Here is a 20,356-nt window from a genome sequence, read left to right as displayed (position 1 = left end):
TTTCCACCTCTCCTGTTTCCAGGATCTATGAAAGTTAAAAGTTTGTTTTGTTTAATGACACCACTAGAGCACATCGACTATCGGATGCCAAAGATTTGGTATTTTCCAGGCTCTGTGAGGCTGTACCTGCACAACAGGGTATATGTGGATGAAGTCCAAGCCCTGGATCTGGTGAGGCTCAATACGGTGCGGACATTTCATCTTGGGAAGGACGGCGACAATCTTTTCAGTCAACGATCTGCAAAATATATAACAACATTGTAACTGCACTTGGGTCCCACAAATACAAAAGTCTGATGATGAGTACCAGCATTATAATTACAAACATTTTTAAATTAATGTGTCTTTTTAGATAAATAATAGAAAATAATTTGAGGGTAAGTAATAAAAACAAAACTGTCCTTAAGTGCACTTACTAGTATACATATAGGTGGTTATGGGCTTGAAATGTTTTCAAATTGGACACTTCATTTTATGTGTCTTGACAAACTTTAAACAGCAGTTCTCTTACTATCATCTATCTATACATTGTAAAAATTATATATCTATACTCAAAGGCAAAAGTTATTGTGACACACAAAAGACAAAGATAATTGATGATAAGTTTTACTGCCGTGTATGAGACGTTGTAACATGGAAAGAGAAATGTCCGAAGGTATGGAAATGAGCAATAGTCCATGAAAAGGGCGCACCTGCCATATGCAAATAAGCCACATCACTAGAGGGGGTCCGGAGTGACGTTTACACAGTCAGTATGTGTCCACCCTGAGCATTGATACAGGCCTGGCACCGTCGTCTCATTGAGGCCACTAAACGCTGAAGAAAGGGATGGTACAGGCTGTGAGGGTTGCTGGCTGGAGCCTGTTTCACAGATGTGTGGTTCGGATCCATGTATCTTGGCAAGGGGTTGTCACGGGTGGTCGGCCGCTACAGGGACGGTCCCTGACCTGGTTGTTTTGTTAATATCATTGTCATAAGTGCCATGTGGTGTTTCTGTGGACGTTGAACAGATGTGCGACGTCACGCTGCGAGGTCCCAGATTCAAGCATCCCTATAACTCGCCATCTGTCATTTTCACTAAGGCGTGGCATGACAAAATTGCATCAAACAGTTCACTAATGGTGTTTTTCTGACTTCTGGACTTCTGAAGGCTGCACAGAGTGGCAATGATTTGCGACTGAATGTCTGGCCTTTTATGGTGAACACTGGACAGGATTTCTCCTGAATATTCCATGTTTCCTTGCACAAAGCATGCAATCGCTGCAACAACTGCTTGGTTGCATTTCTTCGAGCTGTTTCATTCACATGTTCTCTGGTTTACATCCATAAATCCATTCACAAATTTATTACTCCAAACAATCCATGTCACAATAAATTTTGTCTTTGAGTATATTAATTTTCAATATTTTCAGGTACATAATTTTACCCTCTATACTCTGGTGGAAACCTTGAAACTAATTTACAAATATTTTATTCCAGCATAGCTACCAAATGTATTATTTATCTATATATATGTTGGTAATTATAATGAAGACTTTCTTTTACTGTCATTTTTAAATGCATCAACTACATGAATAAGTCCAAGAAAATAATGTGAATTATTACATCAATTTTATACAAATGTTCAGCAGCTGTACCACTTATTGTAAAAAAAAAAGGAAAAACCTCTTACATCTTCTGACCAATAGTTGAGTTCTCCTGGAACAGCAGATCAACATCCAAGTCAAAATTACAAGTTGTGATACACCACGTCATACCTCCAACAACCTGGATAAAAAATAATTCTGTCATATAATACTGACCACAAACTGGTATACATGTTCATATAAAATGAAGACTCTTTCATGCTTTTATGTTTTATAATTAGAAATATTTAAATTTTTACTTGACTGACATTAGAAACATCAACAGAATGATAACGAGACCTATTTTTAATTACAGTTATTTCATGCCACACCATGTCATGGTCATGTGATATTACAATCATTTCTTATTACTTCCATTTAATAGCTGAAATTTTAAAAGTTTATATAAGGTACTAATTTAACAGTCTGCTTTGTCTTGTATAAGTTAACAAATAATTTGTTAGAACAGTAACAAATAACATGTAACACTGTACACGATAATGAAAAGCACAAATGACAGTGTGGAATGTCATATCATGTCATAGGGTTTTACGTGCACATTCAGAACAAGCTGTTGTAGTGCACGCCTGTCGTGGGCACAAGAGCCGGCTCCTCCGTCCATGACAGGAAAGGTGGGGGGAGGGGAGAGGAGGGACCGCCTGCACTGGCAGGTGCAAGGGAGCACCAGCAGCCCGATCAAAACGGTAGCAGGCGGGTGGCGGTGGTGGTGTGGAATAACAATTCCTATTATTTTATATGACTTACTTTAGCAGTAAAAAGCGGGTATTTTAGCTATCAAAATGCTAATGCTGGTAATCCTGTGTGTTAGTAGATAATTTAATTTATGAAATACAGGATGGAAAATAAGGTTACCTTGTCAAACTGAGAATAAGGCTACCATGACAAATGGAGAAAAAGGTCACCCTGGTAAATGGAGAACAAGGTTACCATGTCCAATGGAGAACAAGGCCAGATGAAAAATGGTGAATAAGGTCACTGTGTCAAACTGAGAATAAGGTTACCATGTCAAATGGAGAACAAGATCCCCTTCAAAAATGGCGAATAAGGTCACTGTGTCAAACTGAGAATAAGGTTACCATGTCAAATGGAGAACAAGGTCACCTTCAAAAATGGCGAATAAGGTCACTGTGTCAAACTGAGAATAAGGCCACTTTGACAAAGTGAGAAGATGGTTACCTTGTCAAATGGAGAAAGCCCCTTGATTCGTGCTCTGAAGTAGCCAGCTGCAAGCAGAAGTTCAATAGTTTGCTGAAGTTTAACATTCTGTTCTTCATCTTCACGAGTCTCAACCTACAACAAAATACAACATCAACAAATTAAAAGACGGTCTTAAGTTTACTAGTTGCTTCTGTTAAGATATTTTCAAATAAGGCATAGTAATACTGCAAACGCCAGCTAGACTCAGCTTCAGTATTTTGTCATATTTAATTCAGTGTTTCTTTTTTGACTGGTGCAATACATGAATGAATGAATGAATGAATGAATGAATGAATGAATGAATGAATGAATGAATGAATGAATGAATGTTTAAGGACACCCCAGCACAAAAATACATATCGGCTATTGGGTGTTAGAAAGGTAAGTACTGGTATATGAAAATATTATTTACACAATTATGTGAGACCAGTGTAAAGAGCTGTGGGAAAAATATAATACAATACAGATATCAAGTCAAGACGGCCTTAGATATAATACTTTAAAAATGTATTTCATCTACACAAGTGTCGAGAAAGATAACTGTGCAAAGACAGTTTTTATAGTACGGTCTCACTACACGGATATTATCTGCGTCTTATTTATGTTTGAATAAACAAAGAGTTTAAAATCTACATATGTGGTTAGTGTACTAGTACATCTGTGTTAATATGTAGATTTTAAGTACAGGTAAGTTTTGGAGAAACATGAATAGTTATTATTATAACCATTTCAAACACATCGCCCAAGCCATTATACAAGAGATTGCACCAAGCAAAGGGCATCCCACCCCAACCCTACCTCAAAGCCCAAAACCCAAAAATGAGAGGGAACGCTAACAAATACATTTACGATGAAAACTATTTATTACAAACTATGGTTGCATTAAACCAGTATTTTATTGATATTTAAGGAAGAGCTCTCTTTCAAGATTAACTCACAGTGATTTTTTTTTTTTTTTTTTTTTTTACCCAGGGCAGAGGAAAAGTTACTCCTGTTGATTTGACAATTAACAAAACCGCCGGAGCCTTAAAACACTCCGAATACCTAACCGATTACCTAATAAAAACACGAATGGTATCATGAAATGTTTGTAAAGCAGATTTTATACAAACTCGATACACTCACTGTAGAAGTTAAAAGGCTAATTGCGGTTACCTGCCGACCGTATCAAAGATCGGTCTATCGGTCTTTTCAAATACAAGGTCAATTGGTGGTCTTAATTATATTAGTAAATTGGGGGACAGGCCCGTTGTGGCCCCCGGGTGAGCAACGCCACTAGGAACTCGTTCAGATGATACGCACTCACCCGGAAAGCCTAGATGGTCCACTACCCCCCCCCCCCCCCCTTCCCTTTCTGTGATTGAATTATTAAAATAATGAATTACAGGGCGGGCACGCACGACACCCCGACGAGTAGCGCCACATGGAACTTGTCCGGTAAATTGCGTTGTGTAGGCTAATAAATTGTTACCAGTGATTCCGTTGTTTTGATACATATTTTTGAACTGCCTGTGATATAGGCTATATTGATTACTAATTATTACTAATGGGAATTAATTTAACGTGATAGTACCTATTGGCCGTTTGACCATTTCTTTTGGCCGTTTTGACTTTTTTCTTTGGCCGTTTTGACCATTTTCTTTGGCCCTTTTAACTTTTTTCTTTGGCCGTTTTGACTTACATGTTCAGGGCCGTTTCATCATGGGGCCGTTTTGACTGCATACCCTTTTGTATCACCATCCCAAACAATGGATGCTCCAATTTCATATACTGTTAAGCTTGGAGACACGAAAGTGAGTCAATAAAAATTATATATTTGGATGCACATGCATTCTTAATCTGTTCCAGGGCTTTAATGATTGCCCACATTTCAGCAGTAAAGATTGATGCTGAATCGGGCAATCTCGTGGTAATTATATTGTCTGATGGAAAAACTGTAGCACAAGCCACAGAATTCCCATCCCGTGATCCGTCTGTGTAAACAGGGATGTATTCATGGTACCTCTCTTGAATTTCCATGAAATGTTTATAAATAACTGCATCTGTGCGATCTTTCTTTAGATGCACAAGATTGAATACAATTTTCGGTGGTTTGATACACCAAGGTGGCAAAATAAAATATGAAGGCGTTTCCAAAATCAATGTTGGAAACTGATAAAAACTGCTTAATGTGAAGACAAAATGTTTGAATGGCATTCGTCTTCGCATCAGATAACTTCATATATTTGTTATCAAACACTGCATGATGTGCAGGATGTATTGGCATTACATGCCAGACCCATTTGTTGTGTGTTTCGGGCTTAGCAGAGCCTTGCTAATCACTAAAAGTACATATTACAATTTAAAACTTAATTACATTTCCTAACTGTCTTGTAATTTGTATGTACAAAAATTTTAGGGATGTAAACTCCTGACTGGGCTACTACAAACATTAGGATGACCAGAAACAGACTGCATATACAAACAAAACCACAGGCACTGGAAGATGAAAGATAAAAAAATAAAATAATAATAATATGTAATTTGAGTCATTAAAACGGCTCTTTTCAGTTTTCACACTCACCTGAAAAGCGATAAACTGATCGCCTTGCAATAAAATGTTTATTAATTTTATTTAAAATTCCATGTAATTGGTTGCCTAGCACCATTTCAGGTCAGTGATCTTGAAGCTTGCCTTTATTTTGTTCACGGTAAAGGACTGCTTTTGGAAAGAAATATATGTTCAAGGACTATAATTCTCTCAAAAATGGATAAATTGTCATGAAAGTTAAACTTGATCTGTAACATAATGTGATAAAGCTATACACAAAGTTTCTGCTCAATATCTTCAGACATACTACAAACAAAAGGTCTGGAAAACTAATTTTCGTATCTCCTAAGTTCAAGGGCCATAACTCTGTCAAACATTGGTAAATCACCATGAAGGTAAAACTTGATCTGCAACAGTACATGATAGACTCATATACAAAATGTCAGCTCAATATCTTAAGGCATTGTTAAAAAAACATCTGGAAAACAATATGTAGAATGGAGAGACAGATGGACTGGTAGGGGACTAATATTTAAACGGCTGTCTACAAAAAGTACTATGTCAAACAAGTAAGAAGATCAATTTGCCATATTCACTATTTGGATGGCTTCAGATGTATTCTAATCCTAACACTAATGAATTGCATAGCACATCTTCAGCAAATTGAATATGGCACTTTTGGCGAACACGTCAACTGCCCAAGTGCACCCACCATTATTCTAGAAGAGGTAATATTTGCATATGTGCACATTGATGATGTGCCCCTAGCCACTATACAGCTGCCATACCAGTAGCCTGAGTACTCTGACAATAAGAGAGCTAGATGGACATTTGGACAGTTATAACACTCATTAATTACCGTCCAGAGACCATTCTATTTAAATTCTGCAAAATCTCTGCCTACCAAATGATAATCAAAGATTAACGCTCTACTACAACACAAATCCTATTTTTGACATTAAATACCTTTTCATTGATCATTTTCAAGTTCCTTTATAAAAACATTTTCACATATTAATCACTAACAAACACAACAGGAAAAAAACTTAATACATTCTGGTTAAATATGCAGTTGCTGACAGGTTTCTTTATGTAGTGTGTCAATGTTTTTGGCTTTTAAATTTATATTTAAAAAAAATTAAATTGCAAATACATTCTTGTTCTTTCAAAAACTATTTTTATTTTATTTTTACATCAAGCCAAACTGAAATTGTCCATAAAAGCAGTTTGACTTGAGTGGAGGTGGGTGGATCTCCTTTTCATTTATACTTTTATCAAATATGCTAGCAGTCAGGTAACAATGCTCCTCAAGATGAGAAGAATGTGCAGTTACATTTCTCTTATGATATTATACCTCAACTTCTCTGCCATCAGCATCGATTTGAGTTGGAAATCTCGCTGATGGAGCTCGAGGTCGACCAGCAAAAATACTGGAAGAGGCCATTTTGATACATATTATCATGTGACTTCACGGAAACTACTGCGCTTTAACCCGGATGTGTATTTGTAGAATTTGTGACCTGTGATGACCGACATAATTTACACATGGCGCGAGTTATACATAAACGTTCATTGGTTGACAAGTTAACCCGGATGTGTATTTTTATGAACATGACCTATATGCACCTCATCTGACCCATTCATGGAACTGACGCGGGAGCATACACGTGATTAGATGTGAAACGTTGATTGGCTAAAAGCTGTCAGCCGAGTAAGATGGTGCGATTATACTCGGCTGTTTGTATATCGACAGATTGAATATTGTAAATATATTGTCTTCCACTTTCAGATCATTCCCCGTAGCTACAGGTGAGTGTTTAGTATTTTCAGTCTCTCATCACTGTTGATATATTTAGACTGTAGGCTAAGAAAGTATCAATTGTTTTATGATTTTAGGCTTATCTTTTTAGTTACTGACATCAGCTGATGTTGATAACCAGCCAAAATATTTCAAGTCGTCATTAGGTATAATATTTCTCTTACTGTAGGTGAAACCATGTAGTAAATTGAAAATAAGTTACTAAAGTTATTATAATTGAATACATGCAGTTTTCTACACAGCAAAACGGTTACTCATCTCATGTTTTAATGAATAGTATTAGTTCCATAAACCAAAAGTATCTTTCCCATTTTCAATTTTGTACGGGCAAAACTATTCAGTAGGCTATTGCCGTAAATTATGTTAGTGTTAACAATAAACTGGAGTACAGTGCATGTATTAGGAACTTTCTTCATTTTGTCACTACTATACGTCTAATTGAATGTATTCTGATCAATTCAGTTAAAAATAAACAACCTAAATGTAAAACATCTATTTTTAATTTTAATGAGCAAAAGTGTTGCCCTATGCAGTTGACAGATAGCCAGGTACTCTGCCATTCAAGAGCTAGGACATTTGGACAGTTATGATCTCTACGAGTCCATAGCGAAAATGACTGCATTATAGACAAAGATTCCTGCTCTAATATAACAATAATCCAAGGTTTGATGCTAAATACCTTTACATTGATAATTTTTTAGTTTGCTGATAAAAATGTTTCACATAGTAACCACTAATACACACTATAGGAAGAAATCCGACAGCACCCCATTTCAATAATGTTCTGGTCAAATAGATATGTGCTGACGGGTTTCTTCATCAATGTAAAGGTATTTAGCGTAAAACCTAAGATTGTTCTTGTACATTAGAGCTGAATCTTTGCCTACTGTGTGGTAGGCAGCCATTCTGTGTTTTCGTTATAGAGATATCTCTGGCTGAGAAAGCAATCATAACCGTCCAAATGTCCATCTAGCTCTCGAATGGCGAGTAATTGGGGGTAGTTGACAGAAAAAATTCTTGCACTTCAACTTGCATTATATTTAACATGCATTGCCATTGGGCTAGTCACATATGCTTAACCTTGTTCAGTGTTCTTGCTGGGTGAAAATTTGAGGGCGGCTGCGCTGCACCACACCCTTCAAAAAAAAAAGGTATGGGGAGCTTGGTTACCATATTGTTGTGTGTTGGTAGACTTTATGGAAAGACATACTCCTTATTTTGCCTACAAAAAAAGTGCAAATAGGTTTATGCGCAATACAAGCAGACTCGTCTTTTAATTGAACTGAAGATGTTATCGGTCTGACATTCATGGGCAATTCCGGTTTTGCTGAACCGATCAAAGTTTTAATATTATTATTTTAATAAAAAATTTAAGATATACGACGTTTGTAAAGTGATCCCCTAATGTCGGATACATTTTTTGTTATTTCCATCTTCATCGAATGAATCGATCGCTGTGATAAAATATCACCAGCTGATAAAAAGTAATTTCGATATTATAAATATATATATGCAGTGCATATATTGGCACCCAAGATAAATGATTTTAATGATAAACACTACCACTTCCTTTGTTTTTATAAGCGGTGATATCCCCCCAAAATGAAAAGTTTACAATATTTTATAAAGAACTGCTGAATAAACAATGACAGAAGGTAAAAATCATCAGTTACAACCAATTATCAACCAGTTATATCTGCAATTGAGGACAAAATATCAGACGATAGTTAGTGGAAACAAAAGACAAAATGACTGTCCTGATCATGTGACAAATTTGGCGCCAAATAAGTGGGGTGTTTTAATTCTGAGATTGCCGAATCCATAAAAAATAAAAATGTTTTCATTGCTCAAATAAAATATAACTTTTATTGTGTGTATTAAATATACAAATGGATACAGGTGTGGGACAAAATAGAGGCTGTTAAAAATACTGTTAAATTACGTTACGGTAGTTAGTGATTTCCCTAGAAATTTGGCAAGGCATGGTAGACCAAACACTTTTGGGGCATTTGTTTTTCATTAAAAATACACAAAAAATAATTGAAATAAACATTAATGTAATTTATGTGCTTGCTTTAATAAATGAATGGCAAAAGATATAAAAGGCATGTTTTATTAATTAATAATACCTTTTTGGGTGTTTCATAAAGGCAGTTTTAGAATTAATTAGTGAAAAAGGCTTGTTTAATCTCAGAGCAGCATGGTGCTGATTAAGGCAAGATGGTACTAGACTATTGAGGCATGGTGCATGCTGCACCATGCTAAAACAAGCTAGGGAAAACACTAGGTAACTGTCGTAAATGTTTCGTCGATTGCTCTTTCGTACACAACACAGCTTGTTTCCTTTGGTGTCCAGTGTGTAGACTGATCGTTGTGTGGGGTTTTTATGTGTGAGAAAAAAGTGTGCATTTGGAAATTGCGGAGATAGGTGCTGTAAAATAAAGTATGGTGCTGGAAAATAAAGAGGGGCGCAGAAAAATAAAGGACGGAGAACGTGAAAGAAGGGTGGTAAAATGTAATATTAGCAGGGCGGGCCACCCCACTTAAATGGAGCTGCGAGAACACAGCTTGTAGCTTAGTGAGCTAGTATTTTAAAACTAATAAATTTATACAAAGATGTACTAAGTACTATAGATCTGAAATTAATTTTTTTCATCATTGTCTTCATTTATCATTGTTATTTATTTATTTTTTATAAAAAAGAAATCTGAAGATGGCCTCCTCTTCGAGTTTAGTGATGCGAGGAGCTGTGCTGTTCACTGTGGGTGTTTTCTTCGCCCTGGTTTTAAACCTTCTACAAGTACAACGCCAGGTTACAGTGTTCCCTCCAGAGGTGCTGGCCAGTCTCTTCTCGTCAGCCTGGTGGGTGGCTCCAAGCTGTGGCACTGCAGCAGGTTAGTTTTTACTCGGTTCCATGTAATGTACATGATTTAATTTCAGCAGCATATTGGTAGATTTTGTTTTAAAATAAGCAGTTCAGTTCAATTTTTGTGCATAAGGAGCTGTTTGTAATTATTAACATTTTCATGAGTGTCCATGCCATACATTTTCTAAGTATGGGTGGGACAAAGCCCTGTGGTGAAGTGCTTGCCTGATGTGAAGTCAGTCTAGTCGGTGGGACCACTGGGCTATAACGCCTTCCAGGCAGTGCTCTACAGTTGGTACATAACGAAGGTTGTGGTATGTACTATTGTTTCTTGCCCACGGGACAGAATAGCCAGCTTTTGCATGGGACTGCATGATTTTTAAATATGCCCGACATCATAAAATGTTTTATTTCCTGTATGGTTAAAAATATCTCAAAGTGGTACATATCAAAGTGATACATCCTACTAGAATGCCAAGTGGGATGTAACACTTCGACGTCATGAACCGACTCGTCAATTGGTGCACTATAACCTTACAGGAACATGAACCAAACGAGTTGAGTGATATAAATGAAATCCATTATGGGTAATAAATAAGATATTAAACTTGCTACCCTTTCGTATCATGTTTATGTCCCTCATGAAATAATTTTCATTGTCACTCACTAAAGCTCGTAATAATTGAAAATCAGTTTACTTGGAACATTTAAACATCATACAAAATGGAAGCTCGCTTAATATCCTATAATTATGACAATTCACACCATAACTCATCTTTTTTTCTCAGAATTTTGTTAAATTATTTATTTGTCAATTTGCTATATTCTGCATTTAATCAATATTTTAAAGATATTTTAGCAAATTAATATTTTCAACTTTTTATTTATAGTCATTACATTTTTATGTTGTCACATACCGTATTGTTCCTATTTGTAGCGCCCGGGCGCGATGCAAAACACAAACGGGGCGCGCTAATTAGAGTACTAGAACACGTTTCGTAATACGTGTGAAAAATCCTCGTATCAAACTGTCAATGCGTCTGGCTTGCTGAGACTTCAAAAGCTTTTCTGCCGAGTCACTCTACCAGTGACGTTTTCTTGTTGAAATGATGTAGCGTACCGTACATCGTCGGCTGATTTATCGAAATACATGGTACTGTGCACGTAGGCATATAGGGCCTACGGAGTGTATTCCACAGAGATTCCACAGACGACGAGGATCATCAGTCAGACAGCACAGACTACGATAGCTCTGACCGGTAGTTTGTAACTGACACGTTTCGATTGTCACTGTATACACAAATTATTGTCATTTGACTCCAGTTTTAAGTTTAGTTAAAGTTAAATTGTTGATATTTGACTCCAGTTTGCAGTTTAGTTAGTTATCATTTACCCGTTTTTTAAACGGTGTTACGGTGTCGGTGTAAATACCTACCGGTATGTTTGTACTTCCGGTTTTGAACAGCGTTAACGGAGTGTCGTGCGTTCATTCTGCGTGGAGATAACAGCGACATACATTTGATAAACGACATGTGTGACATACTGTTCGCCCATACTAGTGTCGTAGTGCTTCACCTGTTTGGATTTTATTTGTTTACCGATTATAATCATTGCAAGTCGGCAGTCAGGTAAGCCAGTTTTACTATTTTACAGGTACCGTTTCATGATACATTTCTCGTGATCATAGGGGGCGCTTATATTAGAGGGGGAGCTACAAATAGGAACAATACGGTAATTTGGACAAGATATTTTTGCGCATATCATTAAATAAGTTTGTATGGCAACTCCTATCGTTCAACTTCCTTTGCTGTCCACCTCCACATCCCAGATCCTTGTCTCTTGTTGCTATCCATGCAACTAGCCTGTGATTTCCCATCAGCTAAAGCTGTGGGTTTTATAGTTACTGACATGTTACGAGGCACCTGTAACCACCTACTATACTCCCCTACTACTGGCAGTTGTTAGTGTTGTACAAACCTTAAACTTAGTTTAGTAATGTTTTGTTGTAATTAAGTGGGCAAGTAAAAGAATCGATCACTGTTGTGAGATTATAGATACAGTGATTGCTTTATCTATACAACAGTGATAGATTCCCTTAGTCTGTGGAATAATGTTTATAAGAAAAATCGCTTGGTGCTAATCACAGAGAGTAGCCCATTGAGTGGTGAAGTGGGTTTCCTCTCTAATTATATGTATGTATTCCTTTGAAAATTGCAAGAACGAATGTTTAATTCATGCTTAAAGCTTGCACATATTGACAAAAATAAGTTTTAAATAATGCATTCCATAATACTTCCACCAAAGTCTTACATAATTGTTAAGTTGTTGAACAGACCCTAAATCCATATATACCGGCCTCGGTGGCGTCGTGGCAGGCCATCGGTCTACAGGCTGGTAGGTACTGGGTTCGGATCCCAGTCGAGGCATGGGATTTTTAATCGAGATACCGACTCCAAACCCTGAGTGAGTGCTCCGCAAGGCTCAATGGGTAGGTGTAAACCACTTGCACCGACCAGTGATCCATAACTGGTTCAACAAAGGCCATGGTTTGTGCTATCCTGCCTGTGGGAAGCGCAAATAAAAGATCCCTTGCTGCCTGTTGAAAAAAATTAATAAATCCATATACATAAAAATTTCAGTTTGATTGAATTTAGACTTCCACTATTTGGAAACTTTAGAAAAAATATGAAAACAATGCATGTTAAAATCGTAATGGAAATTTACCAAAATCAGGAAGAGAAAAAACAATACCTTCCACAGACAACAGTAATTTTTATCTAATGACAAAAAACTCGTCAGTAAAGCCCCTGAATTACAGCAATTCACATTGCGGCTATGGCAACTACACTTACTTTGAGCCCTGTGAAACTCAAAATGAAATGTGTAATAAGTCTTCGCCAAGACAAGTTATCACTCCCACTTCCCAGCAACATTTTAGGAAAACTGCGAACTTGATCACCATGCAATTTAATTTATAATTAATTTCATTGGAAGCTTCATGTGATTGCTCTCCTAGCAATTATTTAAGAAGAGTGATCTTTAGTTCACCTTGATTTTTGCTCTTGGCAGTGACTAATTAGACGTGTAAAATGTGTATTAAAATATATATTGATTCTTGTTTTCAGCAATTATTGGCTTGCTCTACCCGTATCTTGATCGTACGCTGGGTGAGGCTCATTACTACAAGAGGGAGTGGTCGGGAGTGATGCGGTGTGTTGCGGTGTTCGTGGGAATCAACCACGCCAGTGCCAAAATAGACTTTGCTAATAACATGCAGCTGTCGCTCTCATTAGCGGCAATGTCCATTGGTCTGTGGTGGCTCTTCGACAGATCTCGCAGTGGATTCGGCCTCGGTGTAGGAATCGCAGTTTTGGCAACATTTGTCACACAACTTCTAGTTTACAATGGGGTTTATAGGTTTGTTCTTTGTTTTATATTAATACTTTTGTTACAGAAATATGCCCATACTTTGTTGGTCTCATTCCTAAAAGAGAGGAAAAAGGGGGGAAAATATTTTAGTTTTACGTTTGTCTGAAATTCAGGTTTTCTTTACTGCAGTCAGTCCAATCCTTCTACAAAAGTGTTTTTTTTTAAATAATTTCAGATTGGTTTGATGTAAGAAGAAAAGTAAAAGTGTTTTAGAAATAACAAAACAATACTATTGTTTTGTGTGCAAGTTACAAAACAACCGGCTCAGAAATAAATAACTTGAAGTAAATTCCATAGTATGAAAAAAGGTTGTTCCCTGTTGAGCAGACTATAGTTACCAGTACTCAAAACTGTTTAATAATCTTGACTCTGCATAGTCTTCTACATTTATTCTCCAGTCATTTTCATCTCTGTTGAATGCTCGGGCAGAATTGAAAATACCATTAGCATATATATGGAACATTACTATAATAAAACAATTTGGCAAACAGTTGAGAACGTTAATCACTTTTTTTTTTATTTACACAAACCCAAAACTGCTAAAGAAAGAAAATATATAAAATACAATTGTGACTTTTATAATTTTTTCTGTTTCTACTTCCATAAGCAGAAAATATTTTTTTTAAATTTAAGTCATTGATAATTTTTAAAAATGTTGAAATGTTTGAAATGTTACAGTATTTATTACTTGTAGAAGTCTTGTATTATATGATTATTATTTTTTGCTAAAAGGTATACAGAACCAGACTTCCTGTTTGTGCGATCATGGCTTCCTTGTATTTTCTTCTCCGGAGGTGTTACCATGGGAAACATTGGCAGACAGCTGGCAACGGTAGGTGTTTGTAATCAGAATTTTTCTCTAATTGATGAGCCATTAAATAGCTTCCTAGCTCAAATAAAGCGTGGGCACATAGCTGTTTATTGGTTCTGTTAACTCTTTGAGGCCTCGTGGCCATTTTGAATTCCAGCTCTAGGCAGTGTTTACCTGCTGGTGCCCTAAAGCATAAACACAGATTTCATGCACTGCAGCAAAAATAACTCTTTAACTTAATCAATAAACAAATCTGCATCAAATTTTGTCAGCTATTTAATTATGTGCAATTAACGAAGAACATATATTATTTTATATGATGTAATTGTAAAAAAGTAGTTTAATTGTCTATAAATAACAGAAATAAACAAAAGTTTTAATAAACGTTACTGGTAATTGTCAGGAAGTTCTGATTGATTTTGGAGTTTTTCACTGAAACAATGCTGGAAATCTGGCTTTGTGGTATTGCTTGAAACATCCAACACACAGGTTCACATTGCACTGTTCACAGCCTGTGGCTGGCTCACGTCGAATGCCTTGTGTACTGCATTGTTTACATGTCCGTTTTTTACCCAGCACAAAGGGCCAGTGTAAGAGTCCTACCGATATTCCGTCTATTTCGAAAATGTGACAATGGTATGTCGTCACTATCGCTACTTAAGTCTACATCCGAATTACTGTTATTTAAATCGAGTGTGTCATCGTTCGTGAAACCTTCAAATTCCAAAATACTATCATCATCAGAATTGAGAAATATGTCGTCGTCCATTTTGTTAAAAAAAAATTCAAAGCCGAACAAAGCCACGAGGTGCATGAACAAACCCAGTTGTAAGACTACTTTTTATTGGTCACTGGATTAATCTTCTACAAGCTGATAATGAAAACTTCTAATTATATTAGCCAATGACGTCTCGTTTTACATGTACAATCGGCCACGCTTCCAGTCGGCATTCGATAATAGCTACTGCTTGTAAACCACGCGTACAGGCGGGACTCGACATTTCGCGCAAATTAACATCACGACGTGGGTCGGGGATTCGGCCCCAAAGAGTTAAAGCACTTGCTCCTGTTTTGGAAATTACTGTATTTTGTCTTAACTGAGCTCAAACTGTCTTTTAATTTATAAATGAACAAGCACTTTTATTGTTTGTTTTTATTTCTTTAAATATGTTCACAATTCCCACCATGGTTTGTCATTAAACTTGTTTGGATAAACCGTGGACCTGCTGTTCCAGACACAACACCAGACGGTGCTTGGCAGTTTAAATGATCTCCCCTTTTGGCAATTTGTTTTCTTTTTTTCCTTTGAAAACAGAAATTCAAGCATAAAATTTACTAGTTCGTGACCTTGAACAAATCCTTTTTAAAAGTTTCTGATGACATCCATGTGTTTATTTAGATATATTTGTGATTCACTATTTGGGGGTGGGACGTTACCCAGTTCTTAGTAAAGCACTAGCTTGATGCACAGTTGGTTTGGATCAGTCCCCATCAGGGGGCCTTCTGAGCTATTTCTCATTCCAGCCAGTGCACCACGACTGGTATATCAAATGCTGTGGTATGTGTTATCCTGTCTGTGGGACCGTGCAAATAAACGATCCCTTGCTACTAATGGAAAAATGTAGCAGGTTTCCTCTCTAAATTGTCAAATTGTCAAAATTACCATGTCTGACATCCAATAGCCGATGATTAATAAATAAATGTGCTCTAGTGGTGTTGTTAAACAAAACAAATTTTAACTTTCACTATTTGTTTCTCTGTCTGTGTTGTAGTACGACGGAGACAAGTCCAAGATGAAAGACGACTGAGAGGGAGGAGCTGGAGAGTGGACTGGATCTCGTGGACGGTCTCTCGGAGATCAGTTTCTTTCAACTGCCTGTGTTCACCGTCTTCAGTGTGTGCACCCCCACAACTGCAAGTTGACTTTGTGAACTTTGTGTCGTGCCAAACGATCTCACTGTCATGTAGGCTTATTTGAGGATGCAATTTTCATAACTACTTTATTCCCATTGCAGTCTTACTGCAACACATACAATTGGTGTGGGTCATCATCGGAGTATTTCCAGCAGTGGGGAGACATGGCCACATTTTTCATCATAAACAATGGTGTGGAACTGTAATAGCTTGTCAAGGAACAAGACAGTTAACACTGCAACAGTAGTGCCGAACCAGTTGCCAAGTTCATAAAGTACTTTCTATCAACGAAAACATTATAAACTTGTTGAGAATAACGATGCCTTCATAAACTGGTTGTTTTTTGGAATCAGGTTCAAAAGGTTCCAGATGTTTTATTTTTAATTGGCTCTTGTAAGGACGTACATGGTCAAAACTTGCTATAAAAAAAAAAAGAAGACAAAAAAGAACTAATTAGTTGATAACATACCAGTTTATCATAAAATGGAGCCAGTTAAAAATATACAGTTTATAAGACTTAAAGAGTGCTAGCTCACACGACCGTGTTTATCAAAATACAAAGCAATGTTTTATGGTTTGGAATCAATTGAAAATTAATACCAAAGATATTGTTCATCTTTTCTCATGGTATTGGTGTTTGATAAAATGATTTAGTTTATTACAGGGTTCCAACTTTCTTGAGAAGATCTAGAATTATGGAAGTAATATTCCAGTCTGGGAAGATGAGAATAGTCGGGGTGGGGGGAAGAGAAAATTTTCTTCTGAATTTACCCAATGTCCAACATTTTGTTTTTAATTTATGATTGGAATAAGGATCACATTAATCAGACCTTACCATAAAAAGAATTGAGGAGAGTGATTAATTGCTCTGCCAACTTAGATTATGGGGAGCTGTAACAAGATACTACCATATTGATACCATTAGATGGCAAGGTCTGATTACATTTCTTAATCTATTTACATAAATTAACTATAACACTTTATTGGAGAATCTGTTAAAGCAAATAATAAAAGAAAGAACAAATGTACAACTTTCTAAATTCTGTAAAAACTGAAGGTGAATAGGGAAAAATTAGGGACTTGTTTTTTTTTTCAGAAGAAAGTAGGAACCCTGTGTATGGTTGGATAATCAGAAATGTTTGTGATAGAGGCAGCAAAGCTGAAGAGATTTCATGGATTGTGTACGTTCATTGTGCAAATGCTCATTTAGTTCTTTTATTGTTTGAAGACATAGAATGCGCCACAGTACTACTTTCCCATGTACCAGTAATGAGTGATGGTGTATATGTTTTTATACTGTGTATATTTATATGGTCTCAGTGGTGAGAATGTACTGAAAGGTAGATAGTTAATAACTTATATATGTAAATTCACTTTAATATACTAGTGGTTGAAATATGTTGAGAGGTGTAGCAGGTGCAAATGCTACACATCTTTAAATAAAATATCTTCTTTTTATTACATTTGTATTACACCCAGTAAGACTGGATATATTTGTGGTTTTGGTTTCAGTTTTAGTAATAAAAATTGCATTAGTAATGTGATCAGTATTTGTGGGTGGGATCTTTTTATGATTTGAAAGATGAGAATAAAATACTAGTCGTCTTTTTAAAGATCCTGAGGATGTATCATTTACTAATGATGATTGTCATAACAACAAGTTTTTGTCTTCGACTCCCTAATTTGGAAAAGCTTTTGGTTGTGTAACTTAAATTACTGAAACTATAAGGTTAACTTCAAGATGGGTTGCCGAGGCATGTATTTAATTGAAACTGACCGATATTTATTATACGGGTGAGAGATACATTCTGTAGATTGTCAGAGTTTAGTTTTGTGTTACAACTATTGGATTTTAGTACATGTTTAAACTTTCCAGTTTTATCATATAGAAAAACTAAAAGTGTATGGGTGACATCTTGTATAATATATGCATTTCATCTTATGTGAGTTATAACTAAAAAAATCTTTTGAGCTGGGACAGTTTTGCAAGTTGGTTTAAAAACGGGAACAAAATTTTAAACCAAGAAAACCTGTTTTTCCAATATATTTTTAATAACATAGTTTATCAGTTCAAATTAGAATATGAGTATATTTATTTACATGTGCATACTATACATGTATTCTGTATACTTATTCCCTCCACCATTTTTAATAACTCATAAACTACTATTTAAAGCTACAACTATGCAGTTAACATTTTCATGCAATTTAAAGTATTATGAAAGGGGTTTGATAAGGACTAAAGTCATTTTATGATCTAATTGTTTTTAGAGCTCTTAATTAGAGAGTTAATTAATGGTTGATAATCACTTTGTAGCGAATAAACAAGCTGCAAAGTTTTATGATTAGTTTTTTTTCAAAGCTCAAAAAGTGTTTATTGTTATGGTTATCCATACACGTTTGTTTTAGTCCATTTCTATACTGCCTTATTTAAAGTGCACGTTGAGTGTTGTATTTTTCATATTATAAAGTTAGTAGGCTATATTCTTGGTTATATATGACCTTATTTCAAACGAAACTAACAATTATGTAACAATATATTTACTAAACAAATGTTAGGTATTTGTATAAAAAATCATTGGTGAATTTGATCAGTGGGTTTTTTTCTTTTTCTTTCTTCACATTGTGAATATGTGTGAAGGTACGTACTTAATATTTGATGGTATAAGTTATGTAATTTATGCAGTATACAGGTTTTATTTCATGTGATCGTGCAATCTCATTACTCAGCCCGTTTTTGTTTTATGCTTACTGGTTGTAGTGACGCCGTGTGTGGTTTTGTTCATATCTTCTTAGATAAAATAGGTGTTTGTTTTTCCGTTTCCACTTGTCAGTATCATTGGGTGGTACTATAGTATCTGTGTATATGCACAATGATGAATTTACTGTGTTTATATTTGTAAATATTTCAGATGGGCCATATGAGAAAAATTAAATATGGTTGAAAGTTACCAAGTTTTAATTTTTATTTATTTTTGCAGACAGTTGGTTTGTCACTATAGCTGTGTTCACACTTAAACAAATTATACTGGTTTAGCTAAAACACTTTTGGTTGGAAATGACGAGCGTTCACAAGTATAATAGCTGAGCCAGTATATGGCAGAAGTGTAGTTATCTGCACTTGCACAAACACATCAAAGGCTGTGATTTTTCAGACTGACATCACTGCCACTTCTGCCTAATACTAGATTAACTAAAACAGTGTGCACTTCTATTTAAACTGTTTTAGTTATACCAGTTTAACTAAACCACATGCCGAAGTGGTTTAGCTATACCGGTATACAGTGAAAAGATTGCGTTGACACCTAGATTTTAAACTGGTTTAGATATACCAGTTTAACTAAACCACATGCCGAAGTGGTTTAGCTATACCGGTATACAGTGAAAAGATTGCGTTGACACCTAGATTTTAAACTGTTTTAGATATACCAGTTTAACTAAACCACATGCCAAAGTGGTTTAGCTATACCGGTATACAGTGAAAAGATTGCATTGACACCTAGATTTTAAACTGGTTTAGTTAAAGTAGTTTAAGGTGGAAGTGTGAATGCAGCTTATGAAATGGTCCACATATTCCATTTTACTTTGGGATGTATTTCCATTTGCCTTTTATTATCCATAAGATTAAAAAAAAAAAAGTTTTTAAGGACCCATACACCAAGTATACACACAGGTGGGGAAGTGTGTCAATATTTTAATAAATTTCCATGCAACGCCATACAATAGGGAGCTGTTGGGTAGACCCCACAAAAAAGGTGACAAAGGTGAAAACTAGGTCCATCGAGTATACTGACAGAATGACCATCATTTAAACAATGTCTAGGGTCTAAGTCAGGGTGGGTTTGGGGACCAAGGCAAAAGGTCTTGTATGCATTTTACCCCAGGGTAGCACATACCATGGTATTTGAAATGTCGGTCTAGGAGAAATGGTTGGGATAGGAAAATGCAGATCGTACTATAACCAATATCAAAATATTGGATAGAGTTGAAAAACACTATATGCCCCCCCCCCATTTTTTTAATAACGTGAATGTCGCCCCAGAACAATTTTCATTCATGATCCAAAACTATTTCTAAAACAATTTTTATTGCTATAACATATTAAAATAAATACAATTACTAAAATATAAAATATTAAAAACAA

The 20,356-nt window shown here is 35.9% G+C and overlaps 2 protein-coding genes across 2 annotated transcripts in view; one reads left to right on the top strand and one right to left on the bottom strand.

The window, feature by feature from the left end:
• LOC121380799 (coiled-coil domain-containing protein 93-like) overlaps positions 1-6,829 on the bottom strand; it is a 62,655-nt gene extending 55,826 nt beyond the window's left edge. The window contains exons 1-4 of the mRNA XM_041509775.1: positions 6,728-6,829; positions 2,823-2,936; positions 1,673-1,767; positions 127-238 (exon numbers count right to left, since the gene is read on the bottom strand). Coding sequence (XP_041365709.1) covers positions 127-238; positions 1,673-1,767; positions 2,823-2,936; positions 6,728-6,817 — 411 coding nt within the window. The 5' untranslated portion in view covers positions 6,818-6,829. The remainder of the gene's footprint in view (positions 1-126; positions 239-1,672; positions 1,768-2,822; positions 2,937-6,727) is intronic.
• A 242-nt stretch (positions 6,830-7,071) lies between these two features.
• LOC121380516 (insulin-induced gene 2 protein-like) lies at positions 7,072-19,163 on the top strand. Its single transcript, XM_041509359.1, has 5 exons — positions 7,072-7,182; positions 9,896-10,086; positions 13,184-13,475; positions 14,220-14,319; positions 16,071-19,163. Exons 2-5 carry the CDS (start codon positions 9,906-9,908, stop codon positions 16,104-16,106), a joined length of 609 nt encoding a protein of 202 aa, XP_041365293.1. The 5' UTR covers positions 7,072-7,182; positions 9,896-9,905; the 3' UTR covers positions 16,107-19,163.
• The last annotated feature ends 1,193 nt before the right edge of the window (positions 19,164-20,356 follow it).

Source organism: Gigantopelta aegis, chromosome 9, assembly GCF_016097555.1.
Source record: "Gigantopelta aegis isolate Gae_Host chromosome 9, Gae_host_genome, whole genome shotgun sequence".
NCBI classification, from domain to species: domain Eukaryota; kingdom Metazoa; phylum Mollusca; class Gastropoda; order Neomphalida; family Peltospiridae; genus Gigantopelta; species Gigantopelta aegis.
Note: the sequence above shows the minus strand (reverse complement) of the source record. Positions and strands in the feature narration are given on the sequence as shown.

Coding starts and splice junctions, on each gene's coding strand:
- LOC121380516 (XM_041509359.1), top strand. CDS start 9,906: ATGGCCTCCTCTTCGAGTTTAGTGATGCGAGGAGCTGTGCTGTTCACT. Junction 10,087..13,183: donor AAGCTGTGGCACTGCAGCAG/GTTAGTTTTTAC, acceptor TCTTGTTTTCAG/CAATTATTGGCTTGCTCTAC. Junction 13,476..14,219: donor GTTTACAATGGGGTTTATAG/GTTTGTTCTTTG, acceptor TTTTGCTAAAAG/GTATACAGAACCAGACTTCC.